Here is a 25,673-nt window from a genome sequence, read left to right on the forward strand (position 1 = left end):
CTCAAAACAGGAGCAACTCCATCAAACAGTGGTATAATCAAGGGTTAGTGATAGAAAACCAAAATCCTTGTGCAGTGTGACTTTCTCAGGGAAGCAAATTGAGATGTGTCTCACTGACTGATCTCTTAAGGATCAACGCCAAGTGCAGGGGCTCAGTGGCAGGAGTGATTTAGTGCGTCTCACTCTCTCCGCCGGTCAGCCACTGTGGTGGAAAGAGAGGGACAATCAGCCTCATCATAAATCTCTACACTTCCTCCCACCATCAACAGTTCAAGAGAAATACCCCCCAACCCCCTCGTACACAGCCCATTAAACCTGTTTGCCCCCGGACACACACACACACACTCACACTTAGACAATCTGCCGAGGTCCAACACAGCAGCAAGTAATCAGTCATTTCAATGCATTCATAATGAGAGTTCTAAAAAAAAAAAAGTGTCATGAACTAAATATAAAAATGTTTGGACTGATGGAAGCATTGTAGGCAAGGTCGCAATTAAAGGAACAGCTCATGGAAAAAGAAATATCTATCTATTCATTCATTCATTTTTTGGTGCTTCACAGTTCATGTCATATGGAAAAGAGAAGTGTTTACATTTCTTAAAATGTGATTTTTAAAAAAAATACTAAAAACAGATTATATTTTAGTTTAACTTGTACTAAAAGAACTAGAACTAAAATGAAAATATATCTAAAATATGTTGATTTTGTGCTCAAGAAACATTTCTTATTATCAAAGTTAAAAACAGTTGTTCTGCTCAATATTTTTGGAGAATTATGAAACATTTTTTCAGGATTCTTTTATAAATATAACGTTAAAAAGAACAGCATTTATTATAATTTTTTACATTTTTTACAGTTTTAATCAATTTAATGCATCCTTGCTGAATAATAATACTAATTTCTTTTATAAAATTAACATTGCATTTTCATTTACTGATAATTTAAATTTTTACATTTACATTTGCAAATTTAATTTTTACATGTAATTTTAAATATTTTGGGTCATTCCTTAACTTTGGGCTTACAGTTATGTTTGACCAAATCCATCTCTCAGTCAGATTATCAGATCTCTTTTATGCCGAGTTCACACTGCACGATTTTAGCCCGATTTTTCACTCGCCGACAGGTTTTGCGAAATCGCGACAAATGCCCGAAATCGGAGGCAAATCAGTGCTCGTTCATGCGAGTGACAATCACGCAGTGTGAGTTATCACGTCGCCGACGTCCACAAAATATTTGGCATGCTAACTATCTGGAGCTGTCGGCGATTCACGATCACGCTGTGTGCAATGATTTCTGACTGAAAACTACACTGGCGATGATCTACAGCCAATGAGAGACCAAGATACAGGGCAGCGGGAAGTTCGGGGAGGAGTTATAGACCAGAATATCAGTATTTTAATAGATATATGAACAATTATATCATACAGAAACAAGCACAAACATTTGCTTGACCAGCCACGACATCAGCCTAACCTTACAGTTACTGCAAAATTATTTACCTCCAACTCTCTTTGCAGAACACCCACTACAACAAATGCTGTAAGATTCATGCTTTTATTCAAAACTCACATCCAGAATTTACAAGGGGTGCGTATTTGCCAGCAGAGCACAACACAAAATGAAACGAAAATACACAGCACTGAAATACATTGTTCAAAGCGCTGAGGCCCAGTTCTGCTGTATATGAGCTTCAGTATGAGTCGAAAGATTTACTGCTGTGAATAATTAGTAAGTGAAGTGTGGCCAACTTCTCCATAGCCTTAGATACTTGGCACACTCTCTCCCTGTTTGCATCTCCACCAGTGTATCCAGATGGTCAACTCACTATGAACTCCCTGGGCTAGCTACACCATGCAGCCTGTTTATCAATAACTGCCGTCCTATCAGGTGCTGGGACACCAAGAGCACACAGCGGTTAGGAGACAGTAGGGGGCAAACATGTAAACACACACACATATGCACACAGACAAGCGTGCATGAGTGTGGACCTGCACAGACACACATATGCATACACAACCACAGGCTCCGACACTGACCCAACATCTGCTTTTTATTAGTATCCAGCACACACACGCTCCCTCTCTGTCTCCCGCTCTCTCGCTCGCTCTATATACATTCACAACAACAACCTGCTGTTGCTCAAAGAGCTGTCAACAGTTAGGACTTTCTCAAGATGTAAAAGACAGAAAGAGAGTGAGAGGAAGAGAGACAGAGGGACGGAGGCAAACAAAAGGGCACCATATGGAGAGGGTGCTTAGAAAACCACCTGGCTCTATGATATGAGAGCCAAGCCTGTAATGCGAACGACCTGTCCTTAAATACTTAAGGTACAGATGCGACCGGTAGGTGAGACTCACCTTAAACTCTCTTAACCAAAAGAGCCTACAATAATAATATATGTAAAAAGTTGTAAAATTATGATAAACAGTCGGCTCTAAAAAGTATTTGGACATACTTAAAAACTAATTAAATTCTATGTATTATCAAAAAATATATATAAACCAAGTGGCATTTCTTTTTACAGAAATACAAATAAACACTTTTCAAGCACAACTTTTTCACACAAAAAAAGAAGATTGTTAGGTTTAAAATGATGAAACAATAGATATACTGTTCAAAATTAAGATAAAAATGTATTGTGACACTTCTGATAGTCAAATGTTTGTGGATCATGTTCATAGTTAATGTGATGAACGACATCTGTGCGAACCTGAGAACAGCTAACTTTATGTTCACTAAAATGTATTGGAAAGAGAATTATTATAATTGACTAAAACTAAAAACATGATTTTTTTCTGTGACTTGAATAAAATGAATGTTAATTTATTTGCGAAGGCAGCATTCTCATTTTCATTTAGTTCAACTTGATGTACTTAAATAACTAAAACTGAAATAAAACTTAATTTAAAAATAGACATATTTAAAAACGAATAAAAATGACAAAAATAAAATTATCAAAACTTCAACTAAAATGAAAATGATAATGATAATAATAAAAATATAATAGTATCTCAATTGAACTAAAATAACACTGATTGCAAAAATAGGTTTGATATTTTTATATCTAATGCAGTAAAATGTATGTGCCCCTTAAGTGTCCACAATTAAGTGTCTGAATGTTTTGGTGCTGCTGTATATACAGTATTTACTGACATATATTTACTTATGTATTTTGTTGTTTTTTCTTCATTTTTAATTTATGGAAGAGAATTTTAATAAAAAAGAAGCAACAAAGCATTTATTGTCCTTGTTTACCACCGTCTCACATTCATAATTTAAGCTTTCTCAAGTCCGCTGTTGATTTACAACTGCTTACAGTACGTTGGCCATCACAGTCTCCCCTAAATGGCCCCTCACACTGAGATTCTGCCATTTTGTAATGGTGTGGAGAGGCAACAGTCAGGCGAACTTCACTAGAGTGGGTCAGAGTCAGGTCAACTCACAGGCACTGCACCATCATCAGGCCAAGAGTCTGGTGTAACCCCTCACCCTCACATGCCCCCTCCAATGAACATGCTCATTAGACTGAATTAGAGCCGTTTGGAGCTTAACAGTGGGCTATTGCTGCAGTCTGCTGCTTAAGTGATGGTGTTACACCAAGTACAATGAGATGAACATCTGTATTTTAAACAGTAAAAGAAAAGTTCATATGTGATGGGTGCAGTTTTGACAAATTTTCTCTTTCTGTTATATACAGAAGGGAAACTGTTTGTGCTGACGATGAATTGCCGCTTTTTAAAATTGTTTTTAATTGTCTTTTATAACCCATTCACTGCAGAGTATCCATTGGTGAGCAAGTGATGTAATGCTAGATTTCTCCAAATCTGTTCTGATGAAGAATCAGCCACATCTACATCTTAGATGGCCCGAGGGTGAGTATATTTTTAGCAAATTTTCATTTTTGGATGAACTATTCCTTTAAAAGTATTGAATTCTACAATGTATTATGTAAAATACAATGACATTCATACATTTTAAAGTGTCCAAAACCTTTTGGGGACATTGGTATATATAGCATTTGATGAAAAGAAAAAAAAATGATTGGACATTTCCTCTTAGCTTTCTCTAATGAAGGACATGCAATGAATATATTCATTTTATGATTCAGTAAGCCTAGCCTTCTGTCTCACCTCTGTTGTTTTTCCAGTTAACTGCCACTGTTTTTTTTCTGCTGCAGTGCACTTCTGCTGTGAGTGAAATGTAAGAGTGTTCAGATTCCTCAAGCTCCAAAATAAAAGGAAAACAGGGGGGGGGTTCATGGCTTGTGGATGATACGCACAATTTATTCTTCAGGAAGAACTATATGAGTGATTTAATATAGTTTCAATTTGGTAATTCTTGAGATTTGAATACAGTTAGGTGTTGCATTGGAATTTATTTATTTATTTTGAGGAAATTCTGCTATTCATCCAACAACCACATATACAAATGCAATCTTGTTGGTCAGGGATGGCAAAATATTAAATAATAAACTGTACAATGAGAGCTTCTTCTCTCTCACTTCCTCTTTCTGTGTGGCCAAATAATGTCCCCTGTGATGAATGATCAGAGGCACAGATGCTGTGATTATAACTTTGCCAGATATCTAGGGATGCACAATTTCAAAGTCATCCACCAAAAAACTGGAAATCACAATCTTTCAGCTGTACCAACTTCACACCTCTGGCAAACCGCATGTATGTATGTATGCATGTATGTAAGTGTGTATTCATTCATTCATTCTTGTTTCTCATTCAAGGTTAAAGGCTCTTACAGAAAGAACATTCACTTAAAAAAAACACATTTTGAAAATATAAATCTTTGTTGACTGATGTAAAAGAAAATATTTAAAAGCATTTTAATATAAGGCCACACACACACACACACACACACACACACACACACACACACACACACACACACACACACACACACACACAAAGACACATATATAGGCCTACCCAATTTTGCTTCTCAAATTAATTTGTACAGATTTTTTTTTTTCCTGAAATATGACTGATCTAATTCTTAACCAAAAATATAAATAAAGGCCAGTTCTTTTATTAACCGAGCACAACAGTCAAATATAGTTCATTTTTCACAATTTCTGAAATCTGGGAAGTGCGAAAATGCTCAGTGAGAAACAGAGTCAAATTTGGCACCTTGTGATTATCGTCAAATCACACATCCTTCGTATGTGAGGAAGTGTGCCTGGACAAAATGTGCTTTGTAACAGAGTGATCATCCTTATGTGAGAGACACAGATGTCATAATGTGAGTGTGACTGTCACTGCAGCACTGCTGCTGTTGCTTAGGATGACACTTCTGCTTCCCTTTTACACCCCATACACATCACTCCTCACCCAGCTCCTGATGTCAAAGCAACTCAGTATAACACAAATCATGATGACATCATTCTGATCACATGACTTTTGTGTCTATCTGGCATTTGGGACTCAAATGCTTTGGAAAAATGAAACCTGATGAGAAGAATCAGATGTCATAACATAATATGATCAAGGAGAAGCACATGGGCTTTGAAACAATCAGCAAAAACATATATTGCATCGGCTATAATCAATATACCAACATCAATTACCAAATCAAATTCTGAATTCTGAGAAAAAAAATCTCTCAACTAAAATATACTTGAGTCAGTTGGTACTACATTACTATAATACTGAAGGTTAAAACTGACTGATTTTTTAAAATTACACTTAATGAAGTTTTAAAATAATAAAGTTACAATTACATAATAATATTTTTACTTCAATTCGTTTTTTTTTTTTAAATATAAACAATGGTGCCTGTCATAAAAAGTTGATGGATTTATTCAAACATAAATTAAACATTGAAGAACAGTTAAAATTATAATGAATATGTTATATGGTGCATATATTTAGCAAAATGCCCCTCTCTACAGTTTATTTTTCTATCTGACTAATGAGTTTATGGTCACCGAATATGTTTTTGTGAAGTAAATGTGACGTTACGTAACATTGTTTTCAAGCTGTTATATTGGCGTCTTTGCACGGCTGAAACACTGATTGAGCGATTGCTTGAGACAGGATACGGATTGTAAAGTTGTACTCTTTCTTTTAACTTACCTTCGGATGTTTCGCAACAGCGATCTGTCACTCCACATTAAACAGCACCAAAATGACATTTATAATTTGAATACTGCAATACAGTGCAGAATTTGAAATCTGAGACTTTGTTTCATATTAAAAGTACCAAAGCAAAATGCTTATTGCGATATATTGGATGGGAAGTGCCTTTCAGCGTTCCGTCCATTAACTGAAAACAGGCTAGACTAATCGATTCTTGGGATACGAATCGATATCGTTTCGTAAAAATGAGAATCGATTAATATCAAGATATCGATATTTTTTACCCAGCCCTATTGATTACCACAAAATAGTTCATCTAAATATTATATTATATTAAATTAATTATATTTACATGTAATAAAATATAAATTAATTTTAATTAGTTGTCCCTTTAAAAAAACTGAGGCATGGGGCCAATTTGTAAATGTTAAAATAATCATTGTTTTAATATAATCACCATAAAAAAGTAATCATTATATGTGTTAATGTGATTTAGTGTGGAAAAAAAGACCTAACTAACCTTTTGCCATGGCAATATAGCATCACAAACAATACAAGAAATGCAACAATTATTTACAGTTTTACAGCTCAAATAATATAAATAAGTTTTAAGAATTCATGTAAAAGATTTTATAAAATGCTAAACAAAATTGTGAATGTCTTACCAAAACCTTGATTTTCACTTTTATGAAAATGAGGTGAGTGGAAATTATTCATATTTATTAATAATAATAAAAACGATGTTTTCAAAGTGTCCCTGGTGAAGTGCTGACCAGACATTGTCATTTGATCTTAATTCCACCCTGCCACACAATCCACTAAATTACAATGACACAAGCTATTAGCCAGCACCTACAGCCTTCCAATCTCCTCTCCCATTTCTTTCTTTCTTTCTTTTTTTTCACAGCTCATGTTACTGAACGTCTGAACAGTCTTGATTGTCCTAGAGGACAATTGAAAGAGAAGAACTGGAAAACCGGTTGTGTTAAAAATGCGTTTTAAATCCTAAATCTTTTCATCTTTAACATGCCATTTAAAACAAACAAATTGTAAATCTGCTAGGCTGCAAATGTCGCAAAAGAAGTTGTTTACTTAAAGGGGTCATATGATGCGATTTAAATTTTTCCTTTCTCTTTGGAGTGTTACAAGTTAGAGACTGAGGCTGTTGAGCTCCTCTGTTAATTACTTCCTGCGTCAACAGCCTCAGTCTCTGCTAAAACTAATAGTCAAGTCACCTTTATATATATATATATATATATATATATATATATATATACACTGTATATATAATATCTTAATAACGATTAATCGATTTGACAGCCCTTTATATATATATATATATATATATACACACACACGTATGTATGACATACATACATGTATATATATATATATATATATATATTCATATTTATGTATGATTTATATTATATATATAGATATATATTATATACATGTATGTATATATTATACACATATACATGTATGTGTGTGTATTTATATATAATTCTAAATATTTACAGTACAGATGTATATTATGTAAACATAAACTTTTATATTGGTTGCGATTAATCGATTTGACAGCCCTATCATATATATAATTTATTTATATACTCACCCCAAACTTTCGAACAATAGTGTATATAAAATCTCAAAAAAGACTTTTTGAGAATGAGCCCAGAATATTTCTTTTAGCTCAGTCTGATACACTCAAGAATTACTTATGATCTGACATCTTGTCCAACACAACATTTGGTAAATTATGTTGGTATATTGATTATAGTCGATGCAATATATGTTTTTGCTGATTGTTTCAAAGCCCATGTGCTTCTCCTTGATCATATTATGTTATGACATCTGATTCTTCTCATCAGGTTTCATTTTTCCAAAGCATTTGAGTCCCAAATGCCAGATAGAGCAGCGTCTGAGTAAGAAAAAAAGATAAATAAATAAGTGTCATTCAAATGACACAGCAGAGGTTATAATAATCTATAAATGACATCATGAAATATTAATAAAAGGCTATACTATTCATACTATACCATGCATGTATGTATCACGCTTTTGTGTATACTTTCCAACACGTAGTTGGTATTGGAGCTGTAATAGGCATGTGGTGTGCCGGCCGCTCTCAGCGGTACGGAGACCTACAGAATTGCATAATGCTCAGTGAACCTATTATGAACCCTACAGAAATTACCTCAGAGCACACATGCCTGACTTTGTCATGATCCTTCACGTTTACAGTCTCTTTAATGCAGCAGAAACTCTACACTGGTGTACCTACAGTCATGTGGTATTATCCAGCATCATGCCCTGGAGACGATGCCCATACAATGTATCAGACATACAGAAACACTTCTTCAACTATTCCCACACTTCTCTAATTCAATAACATCAAACAACCTTGTTTTCTATGGCCTCTTAACCATACAACAGAGCACTCATGTAGTAATGACAACGATAAACAGTCTCAGTATAAACTCGGAAGGCCATGTTGTGCTCTCATGTAAAGCTGAATGCTCTGTTGTTCCATATTGTATAAAACCATATGTAGCAATTAGCGGTTGAGAACACTAAAGCACTGCCAGATCTGTGGTGGACAAGTAGGAGGGGAAGAGTGGAGAAAATGACCCATTATGGTTGAAATGCCGCTCTGAATCTGTTTAATTGAGCCAAGTCATGATGTACAATGAAACAATTGTTGTGCCCAGCACATGTTTCAAAAGACAACGTAATTGTTAACAGCAGTGCCGAGGAAGTGTAACTTTCTTGTGTTTGTTTATTGATAAAAAGATTTCAAAATCATATAGCACATTCATGGAAAAGCAAATGCCTCTGCATCAGATGAGAGCTAACCGATACTTTCTTGTGCTCAACATTCAATTACCACAATAACTCCTAATTCTTTTGTGATATAAGGTATAAACCATGCCATTTATTCTGACAGTTTTGTTTACTGAATTTTCCTGAAGAACGCAGTGTTTTTAAAGTGCTTTAACTGGACCATCAAAAAAAAGCTGTGTGATTACAAGAATCATTCAAGGGGGGAGAGAAGAAGAGAGAGAAAGAAAGAAAGGGAGAGAGTAAAACATTACAGTTCTCTCATCTTTTCATGCTTTTGCCTAAATTCAGTTCATTTAGTTCATTCAGCACTTAAAATGTTGTTCATGTTTCATCAATAATGCTTGCTGACTTATCGATTCAAAAGCAACAGAGTGGATCAAAAGGAAAGACAGAAATGGGCATGTGGAGGAGGTATGATTTTTTTTTCTCCTATAGCTGAAAAATTACAGATGATTGTCATTAATTAAAAATGAAAAATTACAGAAATGTCAGTATTGATAGTTTCTCTCAGAGTGGAACAATGAAATGGAGAGCAAATTAAGAGTTTTACATACCCCTCCTATTTTTTTTTCTTTGAATAAAACACTGTTTATCTCACATATGTCTCCTCTAGAGTGTCAGATGAGATCCCAGAAATGTCACACACTCATTCGCCAATATATTGAAATCTGCAATTAAAAGTTTTCAATATGAACTCAACTTTTCTCATCTTTCTAAGACCAAATTATCTGAGCTATGCAATTCACATTAAAGTTATATCTAGCCTTATTGTATGTTTCTGTTTTGGTGATGACAGCAAAAAAAAAAAAGATTAACTTGAGGAGCAGATGCTTCTTTCAAATGCTTACTGATTATGTAAAACTGACAGTCTGTCTGGTGTTAGGAAGAATATAAATGTGTGTGTGTGTGTGTGTGTGTGATTGCTGTTGTTGATTTGGTTTGCTACTGCAGCCTAGTTTGTTACAATGCAGAACAACAGATCTTTAGCTACTTCAGTTTCATTGTGACTTTAAAAAAAGCCCAGGTTAGTCACACAGTGGTCATAGTGAGGGTACACACTGAATCCGCAGTATATTTGAGATTGTGTTATGGGTTGACAAATTATTCCATAAAAATCAAATGACAAGATAAGTGTACTCCTGTTCCACATTATAAGCTGTGATATCTCTCTGAACTGCCAATAGTTCACCTATGTAACGCCAAGCCAGCAGAGGGAGCCCTCGCCCGAGTACTGACCGTGCTCCTAGCAGTTGGATGAAATTTGTATAGTCTTGGCTGCTCTATACATTGGTTTGCCTTGTCATCTTAAAAAAGGTATTCTGGGAAAAATAAATCAATGAAAATATCTTACATAAGCCATCATGGGCTTGCCTCCTCTAGGTTGTCACAAAAATTTCAATCTGCCCTAATTTGCCATTAATCTGTAGTGTCTGCTTCCTGCCAGCTCCTACTGCCGCTGTGTGTGATAGCTCTGAGATTCATATGCAATAACAAACGAGGTAAAGCTCAATGTATTAAGGATAACATGACAGGATAATTCTTTACGGCATAAATACTTGTTGTTCATAAACTGAGAGTGAGATTCTCAAAACTCATACAAAGCAATAGCATATAGACTGGACTCTAGGACTATAGGATGGGCTCTTGTGACTAAGGTCACATAGAATTTTCATTCTATAGACTACCATTAATATGAACACGAATGCAGGAGACCGGAAGAACTAGCTGATGTAAAGACGTTTTGCATTTAGCTGTGTTTGAAAGTTCAAGTTTGGTGAACTCTGACCTGTGAACTCTGACCTCTGAGAAGATGTGTGACCAATGGAGAATTCTAGCTGAATTAAAGCAATAGTTTACCCAAAAATGAAAGTAAATTTCATTACTCAGTATCATTGTCGTTTCAAACCCATTAGATTTTTGTTCATCTTTGAAACTAAATTGAATATATTTTTAATAAAACCTGAAAGATTTCCATCCCTCCATTGAAAGTCCATTTCACCAAAACATTGACACTTCAAAAAGTTCATAAAGACATTGTAAAAGAAATCCATATGAACTTAATATTGTAATGTCTTCTGAAAAGACACAATCATTTTATGTTTTAGCTTCCATTTACCATTTTTGATGTGCTTCATGTATGTGTGTTGACTATGCGAATAAAAGCCTAAAATTACAATAAATCTGTTCATCATATAAAACAATCATATTTCAGAAGATTAAACAACTCAATTCATGTGGATTCCTTTTATGATCTTTATAAATATTTGGAAGCATCAACATTTTGGTAGAATAGTCTTTCTTTGGAAGAACAGAAATGTTTCAGGTTTCATTAAAAATACTTTTATTTGCATTTTGAAGATGAATGAAAGTGTTATGGGTTGGAATGACACTAGAGTTTGTAATTAAAAACAGAATTTTCTTTTTTAGGTGACCTAATCTTTTAAATTTTGATTTATCATTATTTGTTATATATGTTGAATAATGACAGAGTGTACCACGTCTGTTGCAGTGGCCAAAGAATTTAGCATGCTCAGAGCCTAGTATGACCATAGCTTTAGGCCAGTTAAAATAAAAAATCACCTAGAACACCCTAACAACCACTCAGAACACCTGAGCACCCACACAACAATGACCTGGCAACCGGCCAGAACGCCTTAGCATCATACCAGTGGGTTTTGTATGGGAAATGTTATGGACCACTGCACCAATAAAATATTAATTTTAACATAGTCATACAGAGTGAAATGTGTGTGGAGATTGGCAAAGCATTTAGCTTTTTGATGGGACAAACACTGACAAATGACAAGCAATTGAATTTCATAATTTGATTTATGCCTTGGTTCAACTGTGTGTCTGACATTGACAAATAATGAACAAACTGAAACAAATCCACTCAAAAGCACCAAATGGATTGTAGATTCTCACAAAATTCAGTGCAATCAACAGATCATTTTTCAAAAGGGCTGTGAAAGCAGTCAGTGTCAGAGGCATGTGACAGCAGAAGTTAAAGACAGGAGAGAGTTCAGGGTGCTGCACGGTGAGTACAGCTTGTGCTTCAGCACTCATTAGCTCAGAGGCAGTGCACAGTTTTGAGAGCCTGGCAGGAGTGTATACGAATATGACTGCCTTATTTCATATGCCAGCCCTCAAACCTGTCTCCGCGATCTCTCTCTCTGCTAATTTCTGGATGATTCATGAGGAGAGTTAAAAGATGAAACACTTCTTCCTCCACTGATGGCTCTCACTGCCTGTGTTTTCTCAAAGGCTAGATTAAACAAATCAAAACAAGCCATGAGCCTCAGCAGATCTCTTCCCGTTTATTTTCATAAGAGCTTTCACCATAAAGGCCATTGCTCTTAAAATGTTCTCTGTATCTGTCGCCTCTTCAAAGGACCCACATGAAGAATTGCTGTACACATATTATAAGCATGATTTCTAACAAAGAATGAATCCCAATAAAATATTGCAGTAGTCAGGCATGTTTCATGGCTCTAATTACGATGAACACAGTGGACTGAGCACCACAACATCTCTGCTGTGTCAGAGATTCTGTTAGGTTGAACATTTACGCCTGTGTCAAGAGATTGGGAAACACTGCCATCTCCTGTATCATTAATTGATAGATTTTCACTTCTCAGCCAAGAATTCATAAGGAACTGCAATTATACAGTACTGTCATTGGACCAGCTACTAAAATGTAAAATGGATATAACTACTGACTCTAGCTGAAAAAAAAAAAATAGCTCAAAGAAACCTTGTGTTTATGATTATGAAAAAAAGTTGAAATTGGAGAATACCAAAATGATTCAGTATTCACTGCTTGATCTAACTGAAAACTAAATGGTATTAAATGAAATATCTTTGGCATCTTTTCTTAAAGTAATCGTCACAAATATTCGATTCTTAAGTTTAAATGCATGAATGTCACTGCATTACAGAAGTAAAATATCACGTTGATATTTATAAATATATTTTATATATTGTATGTTGAAGAAAGCACACTTTTCGCAAGGTACACTTTTCAAGCAATACATTTAAAGCTGCACCACTTGTTACGAAACCTCTATCGCCATCTCTGGTTGAAACATAAAACTGCATATAATTGAGGAATATAGCATTTTTCATAGACGCATAGATATTTTTACCGTCAGTTGTGTTTTGGCACTGCTCTTCTATGGAAATAGAATGGTTGCATAATTCCACATAACAGATTATGATCCACAAAAAATGTAAAGACAAAAATTAAACATATTGACAAATAAATAGAATATGGGAATCAATAAATAAATCTTAGACTTTCACAAAAATGAATTAAATTCACAAATAAATAAAATGAGATTTACAAATAAAAAATATATTCACAAATATCTAATTATTTTTAAAAACACAACTTTGCCTGGCATTCATTTGTGAATAGCTTTCTGTGCATTTGTAGATCACTGCAAGCATTTGTGGAAACATTTCTAGTGTTAAAGGGATAGTTCACCCCCCCCCCCAAAAAAATGACCCCATGATTTACTCACTCTCAAGGCATCCAGAGATTGCCTATTATTGGGAGATATGAGGATCTGTATTACTTACTATTGGAGGAAGCGTAATGGTCAACTTGGATCACGTGTGCCTTAATAACAATCACATTACAGCCTTGACGTCATTGCATTTCGCCCCTTGTCCAAATAACCACACTTGCAGTCTTGGCCACTTGAGAGCGCGTGCGCGCAACAGGAAGTAGCTAAGTGCGCAAGACTATTCCAGGTCTTAAAAATGCCAAAGCGCAGTGCCCTTAATGCACACTAAATCCACACTATCTCAAATACTGCTCCGGAGCGGTATTCAAGGCTTAGTGTATCCCATCATGCATCATGTTGTGGAAATACATCATGAGACTTTTTGCCGAGATCTCGTGAGAGGTAATGTAAACCTTTCCATTGTATGTTAAATATTAATAATAATTAGATATTACATATAATTTGGTAGTAAAACAAAGAGTTGCACGTTTCATTGGTGCAAATGAGTAGTGGTGATAATTATTTTGCACAACATTTGCAACTACTTTTTATCACTAGAAGCACCACAAAATTAAATTGTGTCATCTGTTATATAGGGACTACTGAACAGACAGTTAGAAGTTGATTTTAAAATGCAAAGTATTGAAAATAAAACTAAAGCTCTGTAAACACTTGCATTTTTACAACACTATAAGTGTGACCCATCAGGTAATGAAAAGTTCTACACGCACTTGGACTTCATGCTCTCTTGAACACTTGGACCAAATACAGGAAATACGTCATATAAGTAGTCAAGTGGTCAAGTGCAAAGACCGCAAGTGCGGGTATTTGGACAAGGGGTCAGTCAGAGTTGTGCGACACTCAATCGCCATTTACAGATACCATAGGAATGAATGAGAAGCAGGGCTGCCAATTTTCAGTTCAACATAGAGTGAGAATTCTCACAGCGGGTTGGGTGGGGGTGTATTTGGGGCTTTATATAAAAAAATAAAAAAATAAACATTATATGTATATATATATTGTGTGTAGGGTCTGACATCTGGACATGCCTAGTAGTTATCATGATGGTACTGGGTTTCTATCATAAAATTATGTTAAATAGGTCTAACTGCTGCAGTGCATAATTTATTTGAACTGAATGGCCAATCAGAGGTGTTCAAGTATCAACAGATCTGTCTGTGATTGGCTACATTGCTCAACGCTACAAAACACATTGTAAATAGAAACCTTTGACATTCTCCAGAGCGCAAACAATTTAAAGAACTGCAAAACAGACTGACTGCATAGAACCAATCTGTATGTGTAAAAAAATAACTGTTGCAAATGTCTAAATGACTTGTTGTGCATGTGGGGAAAAAAGTTCCCGAAATAAACCGATATGTACAGCTCCGTCTTTCTTTTCTCTGTCTGTGATTGGCTACATTGCTCAACGCTACAAAACACATTGTAAATAGAAACCTTTGACATTCTCCAGAGCGCAAACACAAATACGCACTGGAGCGTTTACCAAATCTGTTTTGCCAATATCCTATTACATTTTCAACTTAGGGTGCTTTTCACTGCGTGAGAAAATTGACGTGTGGCATGAGAGCGTGAGAAAAGTTTCAATGGACCTTTTTCACATTTCTGGGTTTCTCAGCAGCGGAAGTCGTCATAGTTGGGTTAACTTGAATAGCAGTGAACGATGTCAAATTTACCGTCCCTCCCATAGACGCTGCATTAGAAACACCCTCGCATTAGCGTTAACTGTTTTTTTTTGTAATTTGATGCAAAGGTGATATAATACAAAGAATAGTGTTATACATGTAGATACAACTTTCGAGGATTTACGATGCTGATGACCGTTAAACGCGTCCTCACAGTCTCGTGAAAAGGGTCCATTGCGTGAGTCTCACGCTAAATGCTTGAGAGTTGGCAGCCCTGTGAGAAGTGCTGTAAACTGAATCCCACCTGTCGCAAAAAGTCAGTGACTTCTCTTATAAAACGGCATTTTTTTCGGTGTGAACTCTAAAAATAGTTAAATCCAAAAGTATTGTTTAGTGTAAAACATGTTCAAGATTAGCCGATGGGCTGTCGACTCATTTAATGAAGCTGTTTCCTTCAAAAAAGCTGTTTATTCAGCGTAGTGAAGCCTTCTCCTCCATTGACATCCATTCAAAAAAAAAAAAAAAAACCGGCCTCTGGTCTCCTTTCCCACGTACTGCCAAAGTGGAAGCGTTAGCATTAGCCGTTACGCTTTTTTTGGCTAAAGGTTGCAGACTTGCCTTCTCAATAGTAAAATGCGTTTGTGAAGTTAAATTTGAAAATAGTGAAGCAAAAATAAATCAGATCAGTTCTTTAAAAAGTAAAAGTTTTAGCAATAAACCGGACCGTCTACAAATGAAACCCGACAGACCACCTGCGGGTGATGGATTTATCGATCGGAAACTTCTGATACACAGTCTAATGGTCTAACGAAATCCAATTTTAAACATATTTTACTGTACCAATTTTTATGGCCCTTATATTTCCTATTTGAGCCAATGCAGATGAATGAAAGTATTTCAGGACGAGACCGCCCTGAATGTAAAGCTAAATGTGATTGGTTCTAGCGAGAATGAGCTATGATTGGTCAGCGAAGTGTGGCTATCATCTGTTTGGCTTGAGTAGACGGTGGGTGGAGTCCACACAGGTGTGGATTGACCAACTCACACTAAAACTGGCTTGATGTGTGTGGGCCAGATCTGGCCCATATGACCTATGCCATTGCCAGAACTGAGCCATATGTGCCATAGTTGGCCCAGATGAGACCCGGAAGTGTATGCTATCTGGGTAGACTGTAAAAAAGATGGACGACGCGTCTCCACCTCCTTCCAGAAAAGTGAAGCCAAAACATTCTCAGTATGGCTGCTGTCATCTTGTGAAAATTACGTCATTTGGAGCCAGAGTCTGTGCAGTAGCGATCGTGAGGTGGAGCCGCGGTATCAAAGTCCCGCCCAAACTCCCGCAGACCCAATCGTAAGCTCACAATCATGACACACCACACCCCGTTATAGCAACTAGTCATTTGATTGTTTAGTTTGTCTCAGGTCTCATTACATTACATGGAGAGGGCGGGGTTTATGACCTATACTGCAGCCAGTCACCTGGGGGCGATCGAGACGCTTTGGCTTCACTTTTCAGGACTCGTGCGGCACGCTTGGTCTTGATGCTAGAAATGTTTCAAAATCCACAAATGCGCACAGCGATTCACAAATGAATGCCAGGCAAAGTTGTGTTTGTGACATAAAAAAGATATTTGTGAATATGTTTTTTATTTGCAAATCTCATTTTATTCATTTGTGAATTTAATTAATGTTTGTGAAACTCTAAGATTTATTAGTGGATCTTAATCTATTTATTTGTCAATATGTTTAATTTTTGTTAATACAAAAATTGATCATAATATATTTATTTAAAATTATGCAACAATTCTATCTCCATACTCCTCTGACGGTAGAACTTCTAATAGGCTAAGCCCTAAATTTGGAAATAAAGAAAGCAAGTTTCATATCTGCCGCAGTGTTTCGGATCCTGCTTGGCACAGGCTCTGTTGCGGTCCCCTTCTTGATTGCAGATTTTATGGAGTTTGACGTTTATTTGTTTTGACATTTGGTAATTCCTTCGTGGTTAAGGAGGAGGATTGTCGTTTAAAACCACCATTGTTAACGCTAGCCGAAGATTTGAGTTAGCGACAAACTAACCAAGCACCCACTCACTCAATAACCAGACCTTCTTTTCGGTGTTTACAGACATGACACAAGTCTGGAATTAACTGCGAAATCCGACCCAGCAGGTCAAAAAAAAAGAAGAAAAAATCGAATGATTCGATATAAGACAACATTTGAATGCAGGCTACTCGTTCAATAATGGAATTTTGCTTACATTTTTAAACAAAAATATTTTGCAGTATGTCTTATATGAATATTCAAAATGAAGACAAGAAGTATTTCTTGGTTGTGAAAAGTTAATGTGCTAAAATAAACCTGTGGTTTCTCTGCTAGGACACTGTGTTAACTCGAGTGGAATTGACTTAATACACATCAGTTTGAGGCCAGTTGGTTAAAAGAAATTACAAAAATATCTAAGAAAATATCTAAGTTCTGAGAAAAGGTCAGCATATTTTTTTTCTTCAGAATTAGTTTCTTAATGCAACAACATTTTACATTTGGACCTCAATATTTTTAATTCTTGAACACACATAATCAATCATACATATGTAAAGGGCACCAACTGCTTATTTATGGCAAAGCAAAATTCTTCAAAATGAAACAAAGGGTTAAAATGAATTTCATTGGCCATAAAAAAGTCCCTATGAGGCTTACAGTGAATTTATTTTATTTTGTTTATTTATTTTGTATGATGGCGATTTAATGATTTAAAAATGGTCCAAAGATAACTTTAAACTGAAGATCAGATGTGATACGTGAAGGTTTCGTTTATCCACACATAATACTCCAGGGTCTGTTCACATCTTTTACAGTTATATTTTCAAGTTCCCTCCTGTATGTATGTCTTGCATCGGAAGCGTAGCTGCCGTGATTTTGAGGTGAAGTTCAAAGTTATTTCGTCCACAGTATCAACCTTTGAAACAACAGATTAAACGTCAATGAGCAAATAGGCAGCAGTGTGGTTGTCCGCCAGCGGGTGGCGCTGTTGCACAGATCAGAGTCGCAGCAGTGGATGTTGACTCCCGGCAGCTCCTCTGTGTGGCAGTGTCGGGCTGTTGCGCAGCCACTAGTCAGCATGACTCCCAGTGCAACTGTGGCAACACAAACAAAACAGTATTTTTGAGAAACCACATGCTGGGTTACATAGAATCAACTTCAGAGAGATTTCATCTGAGGGCACGATTCTGATGCATGTCGCAATAGAAATATTTAGTTGGTAGTTCTAAAACCTGGAGGAGAAAAAGCATTTCTGAGCCATCGGTTCATGGGTTAAGAATTTTTTTTAGAAAAAATAATCTCTATGAGTCCATATAATGCAAGTGGAAAGACCACTGATTTACAGATTTGTATTTGCATTTCTACTTTTCTTCTTCCACACCTTTTTCACCTCATCTTCACTATCATTCCTCACACTCCTACATGCACTGGCATATAGTATATCTTGGTCACTTTTTGAGAGACACGTCAGCATGTTATGATTCATCTCACACAAGAAGTGACGTCCTCTGTGCTTCCATGTCACTTCTCACATGAGATTCACAGAACAATTGCATCACAACATGCTGATATTTACAACACATGAACCGGTGTATGACAGTTGACCGGAATCAATGGTTTACAGGGATGGATTTTTGATTCTAAAAATCTATGTTTGTGTTCATCTGAATCAAGTAAGTCTGTTTATTTTAGCATTTTTAGATCTTCTAGTAACTCCTGCCAAGTGGAGAATTCCACTAAGGGACTGTTTACATAGAAACAAATCTACCCACAGGAATTATGGCAGTAACACATAACCAACCATAAGTTGGTCCACCTACAGTTCAGCCCCACTGGTAAAAGGATAATTAAGACAACTTCATAGCCGGAATAACACATATTTTTGATTAGAGCAATCAGTAAAATTGCTACAACAAAAATACAAGCACACTCTACAGTGCTCCATAGGCGTCCATTGAAAGTACACTACGGTAAACACAGTTTTGTTTGTTTTTACCACAGAGGGAGAAATCAACAACATGTCACAAATACTGTAATAGAGTCTAACTTATTTTGAACCCATAATACACCTTCAACTAAAAGGAGAAGATCTGGCCATACACTACAGTAAAACAAGCGGCATGAACACTTGCTCAGGGTTGAGTCATGTGATAGGTCTGTGATGCATGCTGAGCCGTGGAGGCAGGCAGAGCTGGCTCGACTTGTGAAAATGGATAACTCTGAAGGATTACGGCTGGCCGATGATCCAACAGAGAGAGAAAGAGAAATCCATGATCGCTGTCTAAATGCTCTTATCAGCCTTTTCAATTCAACTCTGTCTGCCTGTCAACTATCTGGAGGACTGTCTGTTTGAGAGTGACTGTGTTCTGTCATTTGGGTCATAAATGTGGTCAGGTTTTCAGGTTACAAAGAACTTATGCGGTGATATCAGGAAAAGATGTGCTGAAAACCTTAAGCATAATAATTTACAGACAATCTATGAACTTTCAAAACACTGCTTCATGAACCTTTGGAATATTTACGAATCGTTTGTTTCGAATCAGTGGTTCAGAGCTTGTATCAAACCCATGAGTAACGTGATTTCATCAAATGAGGCTTCATCACATCATACTGTTTCGAACCTTGGTTTTCAAAGATTTTGAAATTCCAAGAGTTTGCCGCTACATGACGTTAATCTGGTGAACCCTTACCCATGAACGAATGTTGGGTCACTTAATGGTTCATTTTTAATTAATTTAAAGGGAACATAACACACAGTTTATGCCAATCCCATGCTAATCTTGAGAACCTAAAGAGTAGTACTGTATCCTTCATATCTCCGAAGTCTTTAGTTTTATCAGATTTATAAAAGACAGATAAAGCATTATGCTTCTCTCGGAAAACAGTTGAGCTCCTGGAAGCATGCCGTGGGCGGAGCTACAGAGTCAAGAGCATGCGTAGCTGTTGCGTAGTGATCGTCTGTAAGCTGTGAGATCGACATAACACAGGAACAAAAACTTTATTGACTTTAATTTTATTTAATATTTATTTATTTGATTATAAAACACTCATCATCGAAATGCCAGGAACAAACAAACACACTCGCACAACTCCGTTGCTGCCCCGGAGAAACAAACTGCATCCACTGTTCCATTAACGCTGGGTTATTTGGGAAGCTGGACAAGGTTATTTTTCCCTCACAACCAAAAACACACTTCTTTGGTGACATTGTTGATTTTGTGGTCTAAAAACTCTCGAGCAAGTCCTGTGCATCGCTGCCGACGACTTCCGTAACCTGAATGAAGCCTGTTGATGGGCTACTCTGATATAAGGAATTCTGCACTGTATGACGTCATACAGGGCCATACTCGGAAAAGAAAAAACTTTCCTAACACTTATACCAACCCTGAAGGAGTGTATTTGGCACAGAAATACTCCATCATACGTCCAACTCGTTTTTTGAAACTTTGGCCATGTTTAGCATGAGAATCCAACTCTATAACAATATATGTCAGAATGCATGAAATAGCATTAGACCTCCACTTAAATTAATTTTAATAGGATATAGAAGCATGTATAATACAAAAAGGAAAATTCTACTTAAAACGTACAAAAGCTGTCACTGGGGTGGTACCTTTTCAAAAGGTACCATATTTATTGCAAAGAGTACATATTAGTACTTAAATGGTATATTTTAGTACCTAAATGGTGTGATGTACCTTTTGAAAGGGTATGGCCACAGTAGCAGCTTTTTGACTTTTTTTCTGTGAGTGTAACAACACCCAAAACAAGGACTATAGATAAAAAAAACCCCACAAATTTTATAGAACCTTCTATTTTTAATGAAATTTCATTATTTGTAATCTACAAAAAAATCCATTGTGCTTACACAGCTGAATTAAGGCTGCTCTGTGCATGCTCAAAGTGCAGCATAAAATCCAGACTAAATGATGCCTGCTCAGACCCACCAACCCTAGTACCATAGTGTACAGTTGGAATTGCTGTGTAAATACAATGCCACCTCTGAGCAGCATTAAACAGTCTGTCTAAAGACACCTGAATGCCACTTCAGAAGCATTTCTGTGCCACCTTTGCAGTGTAAATTTGGCGTTAATGTATTACATAAAGTCAAAAACCAAGTAGGATTTATAGCAATCTGTGATTCATAAGACCTTCAGACAAGCTTATGCAGTAGGTGTTGGTTTTTATGGCTGATTAGGAGATGAAGGTGTTGGAAATATGGGTTAAAGCAGGTTAATTAGGGGGGGGGCAGGGAACGCTGTGATCTCTAACTTCAGTCTGTTTTTTCTCCGGAGTGATCATCCACCTCTAATGCTCTTTACGCTGCCAAAGTGTGATGACAATTACACGCAGGGAGTCTCATGAAGAGGATTAAGGTGTCACCCATGGAGTTCTTTTGCTCAAAGGATTTCAGAAATCCTCAGAAATAAATTTGATGAACCAATCTTTATGCATTATTCTCTACAGTGATTAACGCTCATGCCTCAGCCACAGGAAGCCAAACAGCCATTTCTGATTGTTGATATATTAGTGGGTGCTGGTAGGTGGTTGTAGTTGAGGGCATTCTTACCACTTTCTGTTCTGATGCAGAAGCGATGCTTGAAGCCCTTGTGGGAGTGGGAGCAGGTGATGACTTCGGGGCTGGAACAGCCTACGTCCACATACCTCTGGTTATGCACAATGTTACAGGCATAACATTGCAGCCCGTCAGCTATAAAGCAGAAAGCAGATCTTTGTTTGCATCTGTGTTATGGAGAATACTGAAAAGCAAGAACAAAAAGCGGCCAACTGTGTTCCGAAATTTGGACTAAATGTGCAACAATATCTTCTTTCACCATCAGTTTCTCCATGATTTCACTCGCTGGGGCTGCAGATCAAGCAGGGACGAGGTTGTAGCGACTGAGACTGAAATTAGCCCCTAGGTTTTAAGTCACTCAGCCATGTGCTCAGAACCCTGCTGTTGATACACATGGGTTTAGCTGCACGGTGCCTCTAGCTACACTATGACAGGTGGTTGTTAGGCTAATGTACTGCTCCTCTTTGGTAATGTTGTGCGTGAAGACCAGTGCATACCATATTATTTATGAAACACCTCAAAAAGCATAAATCATTTACATCAACAAGGAAAAGCATTCGCTTGCGTGCATTATTGATGTCTCACTAATCTTCTGAATGATTTGCAGTGACATGCAATCTGTATCTGGCATCGTGCTTTGAAACTATCCAGTAGAAATCTGCGTGATATGTGTACAGTTTCTGACAGGCTATTGGCTTTTTCTCATGTATGGTAATTTATCATTTCTGGTGATGTGATCTCCATGTCCTTTTTAAAAGGCATCTGGTGGCGGTGCTTCACTTTATATAACCCCCCCTCACTGGAATCTGTTGAGACATAAATGTTGTATTTGCATTTAAGATTAGATCTAAATGAGGCTATACAGTGATGAATGTTGCATGGAGGTCACAGAGCAAATTCAGTGTCAGGTGGATTGTTGACAAAAACAAGTGCATCTAAACCTTTGCTATATAACAAAAACTATATAGACATACAATTTTAGCATAAATTAGAGAAAATACAAGAGAAATACATAGAGAAAATACAAACACTGTTCAAAGTCTACACTGCAAAAAAGAAAAACAACATGTTTGCCTTGTTTCCTAGTAAAATTATAAAATATCCTGATAATGGGGTACATTTACTTGAGATGCAAAATTGCACACAATATTATGACTTGCTTTCAAAGAATATGTCTTGAATTCAGCTTATTTTTCTTACAAAATAGTACTTTAGCATATATCTAACAAATTGTAAAATTAACGTCAAAAATGTAATAATAATAATAATAATAATAAAATGAATGGGTAAGTAAAAGTTTAAGATATATTTAAGAAATATTCAAAATATATGTTGAGATATATTTTCTATAAGTAAATATTTTACTTGAGTGTCTCAAGAAAATTTATGTTATTTTAAGAATGTTTTATATATTAATACAAATTAGTAATTTATAAAAAGTTATATATCTACAAAATTGTAAAGTTACATCTGTATCCTGTTTTGTCTTCTTCAGTGTGACTGACACCAATCAATACACACACACACACACACACACACACACACACACACATGTTGTGTTTCCATGTTTTATGGGGACATTCCATAGGCATAATGGTTTTTATACTGTACAAACTGTATGTGCTATTGCCCTACACCAACCCTACCCCTAAACCTACCCCTTACAGGAAACTTTGTGAATTTTTACTTTCTCAAAAAAACTAATTCTGTATGATTTATAAGCTTGTTTCCTCATGGGGACCTCAAAACTGTCCAAAATGTACTAGTATTACTATCCTTGTGGGGACATTTGGTCCCCATAACGTGATAAATACCAGGTACACACATACACACACACACACACACACACACACACACACACACACACACACCTACCTTGTGTGTCATAAGAAGTGTCAACAATGCCAAGAAATAATAAAGTCCAAATCCATCCAGCAGGTATTTATGGAGAGTCATGGGTACAGCTGGTGGAAAAGTCACCCAGGCAGAGCAATGAAGGGCTGAAGGAGCAATGAATCCTCCTGGGAGTAGAGCTTTCTGCCTCTTTTAGCATGAGCCACCACTCTCAAACAAAACACACTCACACTGATACTCCAAAGGAAAAGGGGAGGGGCCTCATATAAAAAAGAAGTATCAATAATGAGCCGTTAAGAATAGACTACATGCGTTAAATCAAAATAAAGTGCAGTCATTTGTCCCTGGTTTCTCCCATCCTTCCTAAGCCCTAGAGGGAGTCTTCAGTCCCTGGCAGACGTGTACAGTCTGCCTGAGACCCTCTGCTGGATCAGAGGTAATTTGCTCATTGATAATCCCAAAGCCCCAGATAAACACTTTCACGCCCAGTTTCTCGCTGTGACAGAAGAGTCAGTCTCGATGCTCTTATCTGTGTGGTATTAGTGTGTCTGAGTCCTCAGGCCATATTGCATTTAATGAAAATTTAAGAAGCAAATCCTCACTCGGGAAGTGATGTTTAATGAAGGAGTGGGTGGGTTTTTGGAACAAACACAGACATGAATCAAAAGCGCTTGCTGTGCTTTGAAGGGTCCAATCAGTTTCAGAAGTGATTAGATGGTGACCCGAAACGCTTTCATATACACTCATTAATGTTAGATGTATCTCCCTCTTCTTCTGCCACTCTTCCTGTCTGTCTCTTAATAGAGTTTCTGTTCGTAACACTGGCTGTCAGGATTAAGAGAGTAGAGGTGTCTGGCATGTGTGAGGTGTAGCGGGTCTAATTGTGGAAGTGGTAAGGATGTCATCAATATTCATATGAATTAACACATTGCAGTTAAAGGAGATGTATGGGTGCACATTTTATTCATTTACTCTTTTCTAACCCACAATAACATAGTAAAATTAGATTTTTTTCATGTTCTAAAGAAACTGTGATTGTTTGCCCATGCAAAATTCGCCACAATTCTATATATTAAAAAAAAAGTAGGTTCCCATGCAGTAGGTTCACAGTAGGTTCCCTTTCTCTATTTGCTGAAAAAGTATAATAGATTTAAAAGGACATTTCATGACAGGGTGTTGCTGTATGGTTGCTAGTGTTTCCTTGGTAATTTCTAGGGCATTGCAAGGTGATTGATAAGGTGTTCTGGGTGGATGCCATGTGGTTACTTACTGTCCCAAGTCAAAGAGTCAAATCTCTATATTCTGATCTCTATATAAGGCCCGAGTGGGAATTTATTATTGTTATTATTATTATTATTATTATTATTATACTCTGCTAGTCACAAACCATTAATCCAATTACTTTTAAAAGTTAACAAGCCATACAATTCGAGCTATCATTCATGTAGCACAAACAGCGCAGGATGAGTTAGCATGAGCATTGTCACTAATTTGATCATTTGATTAATGATCCAGAAAAAGTGTCTTTAAAAAAACATTAATATTATGTATTCATTGTCATAATGCTTCTTTATTTCATTAAAAAAAAAGAAAGAAAGAAAAAGAAAAGAAAACATTTTAATTTCCAGGTTTACAATAGATTTTGAATCCCAGATTTTCAGTGTGTGTTGCTTAAAATGGAAATATTCTTTCATAGATTACATTTTTTTTAATTTATATTCTTATATGAATTAAAAGCAAAAACTAAGTCTAAACTGTATTTCAAAGCAAAAACTTAAACTGTTATGATATACTTTAGTAAGAAAATACTATTTTCTGCCTGGAATAGAAAGTGTGAGTGGAAACTGAAAAAGTTTATGTCTTCACATCTACTCTGTTTGGCATGATCCAGAAATGCAGAGATTAACCCTGCAGATGAGGAGCAGCTTCCCAAGTAGCTTCTGGCTTAGCTTTGGGTTACACATAATTGTTCATAATAGCTCTGCATGAGTCTGTTGTTATTTAGGACAGCAAAAAAGTGAGTGACAATCGTGCGATGCAGGATTCTGAATCCTCCATGCTGTGCAGACACAAAGACAAAGACAGCTGAGGCGCTGGCCCAGCAATA

General features: G+C 36.5%; 1 protein-coding gene across 1 annotated transcript; it reads right to left on the reverse strand.

Moving 5' to 3' along the window:
• Window positions 1-17,793: 17,793 nt before the first annotated feature.
• On the reverse strand, window positions 17,794-23,965 carry LOC107672538 (prostate stem cell antigen-like). The gene is made up of 3 exons (XM_016465767.1): window positions 23,584-23,965; window positions 21,707-21,847; window positions 17,794-18,230 (listed from the first exon to the last, which is right to left on the reverse strand). Exons 1-3 carry the CDS (start codon window positions 23,666-23,668, stop codon window positions 18,031-18,033), a joined length of 426 nt encoding a protein of 141 aa, XP_016321253.1. The 5' UTR covers window positions 23,669-23,965; the 3' UTR covers window positions 17,794-18,030.
• Window positions 23,966-25,673: the final 1,708 nt, after the last annotated feature.

This window comes from Sinocyclocheilus anshuiensis, unplaced genomic scaffold (assembly GCF_001515605.1).
Source record: "Sinocyclocheilus anshuiensis isolate Anshui unplaced genomic scaffold, SAMN03320099.WGS_v1.1 scaffold176, whole genome shotgun sequence".
NCBI classification, from domain to species: domain Eukaryota; kingdom Metazoa; phylum Chordata; class Actinopteri; order Cypriniformes; family Cyprinidae; genus Sinocyclocheilus; species Sinocyclocheilus anshuiensis.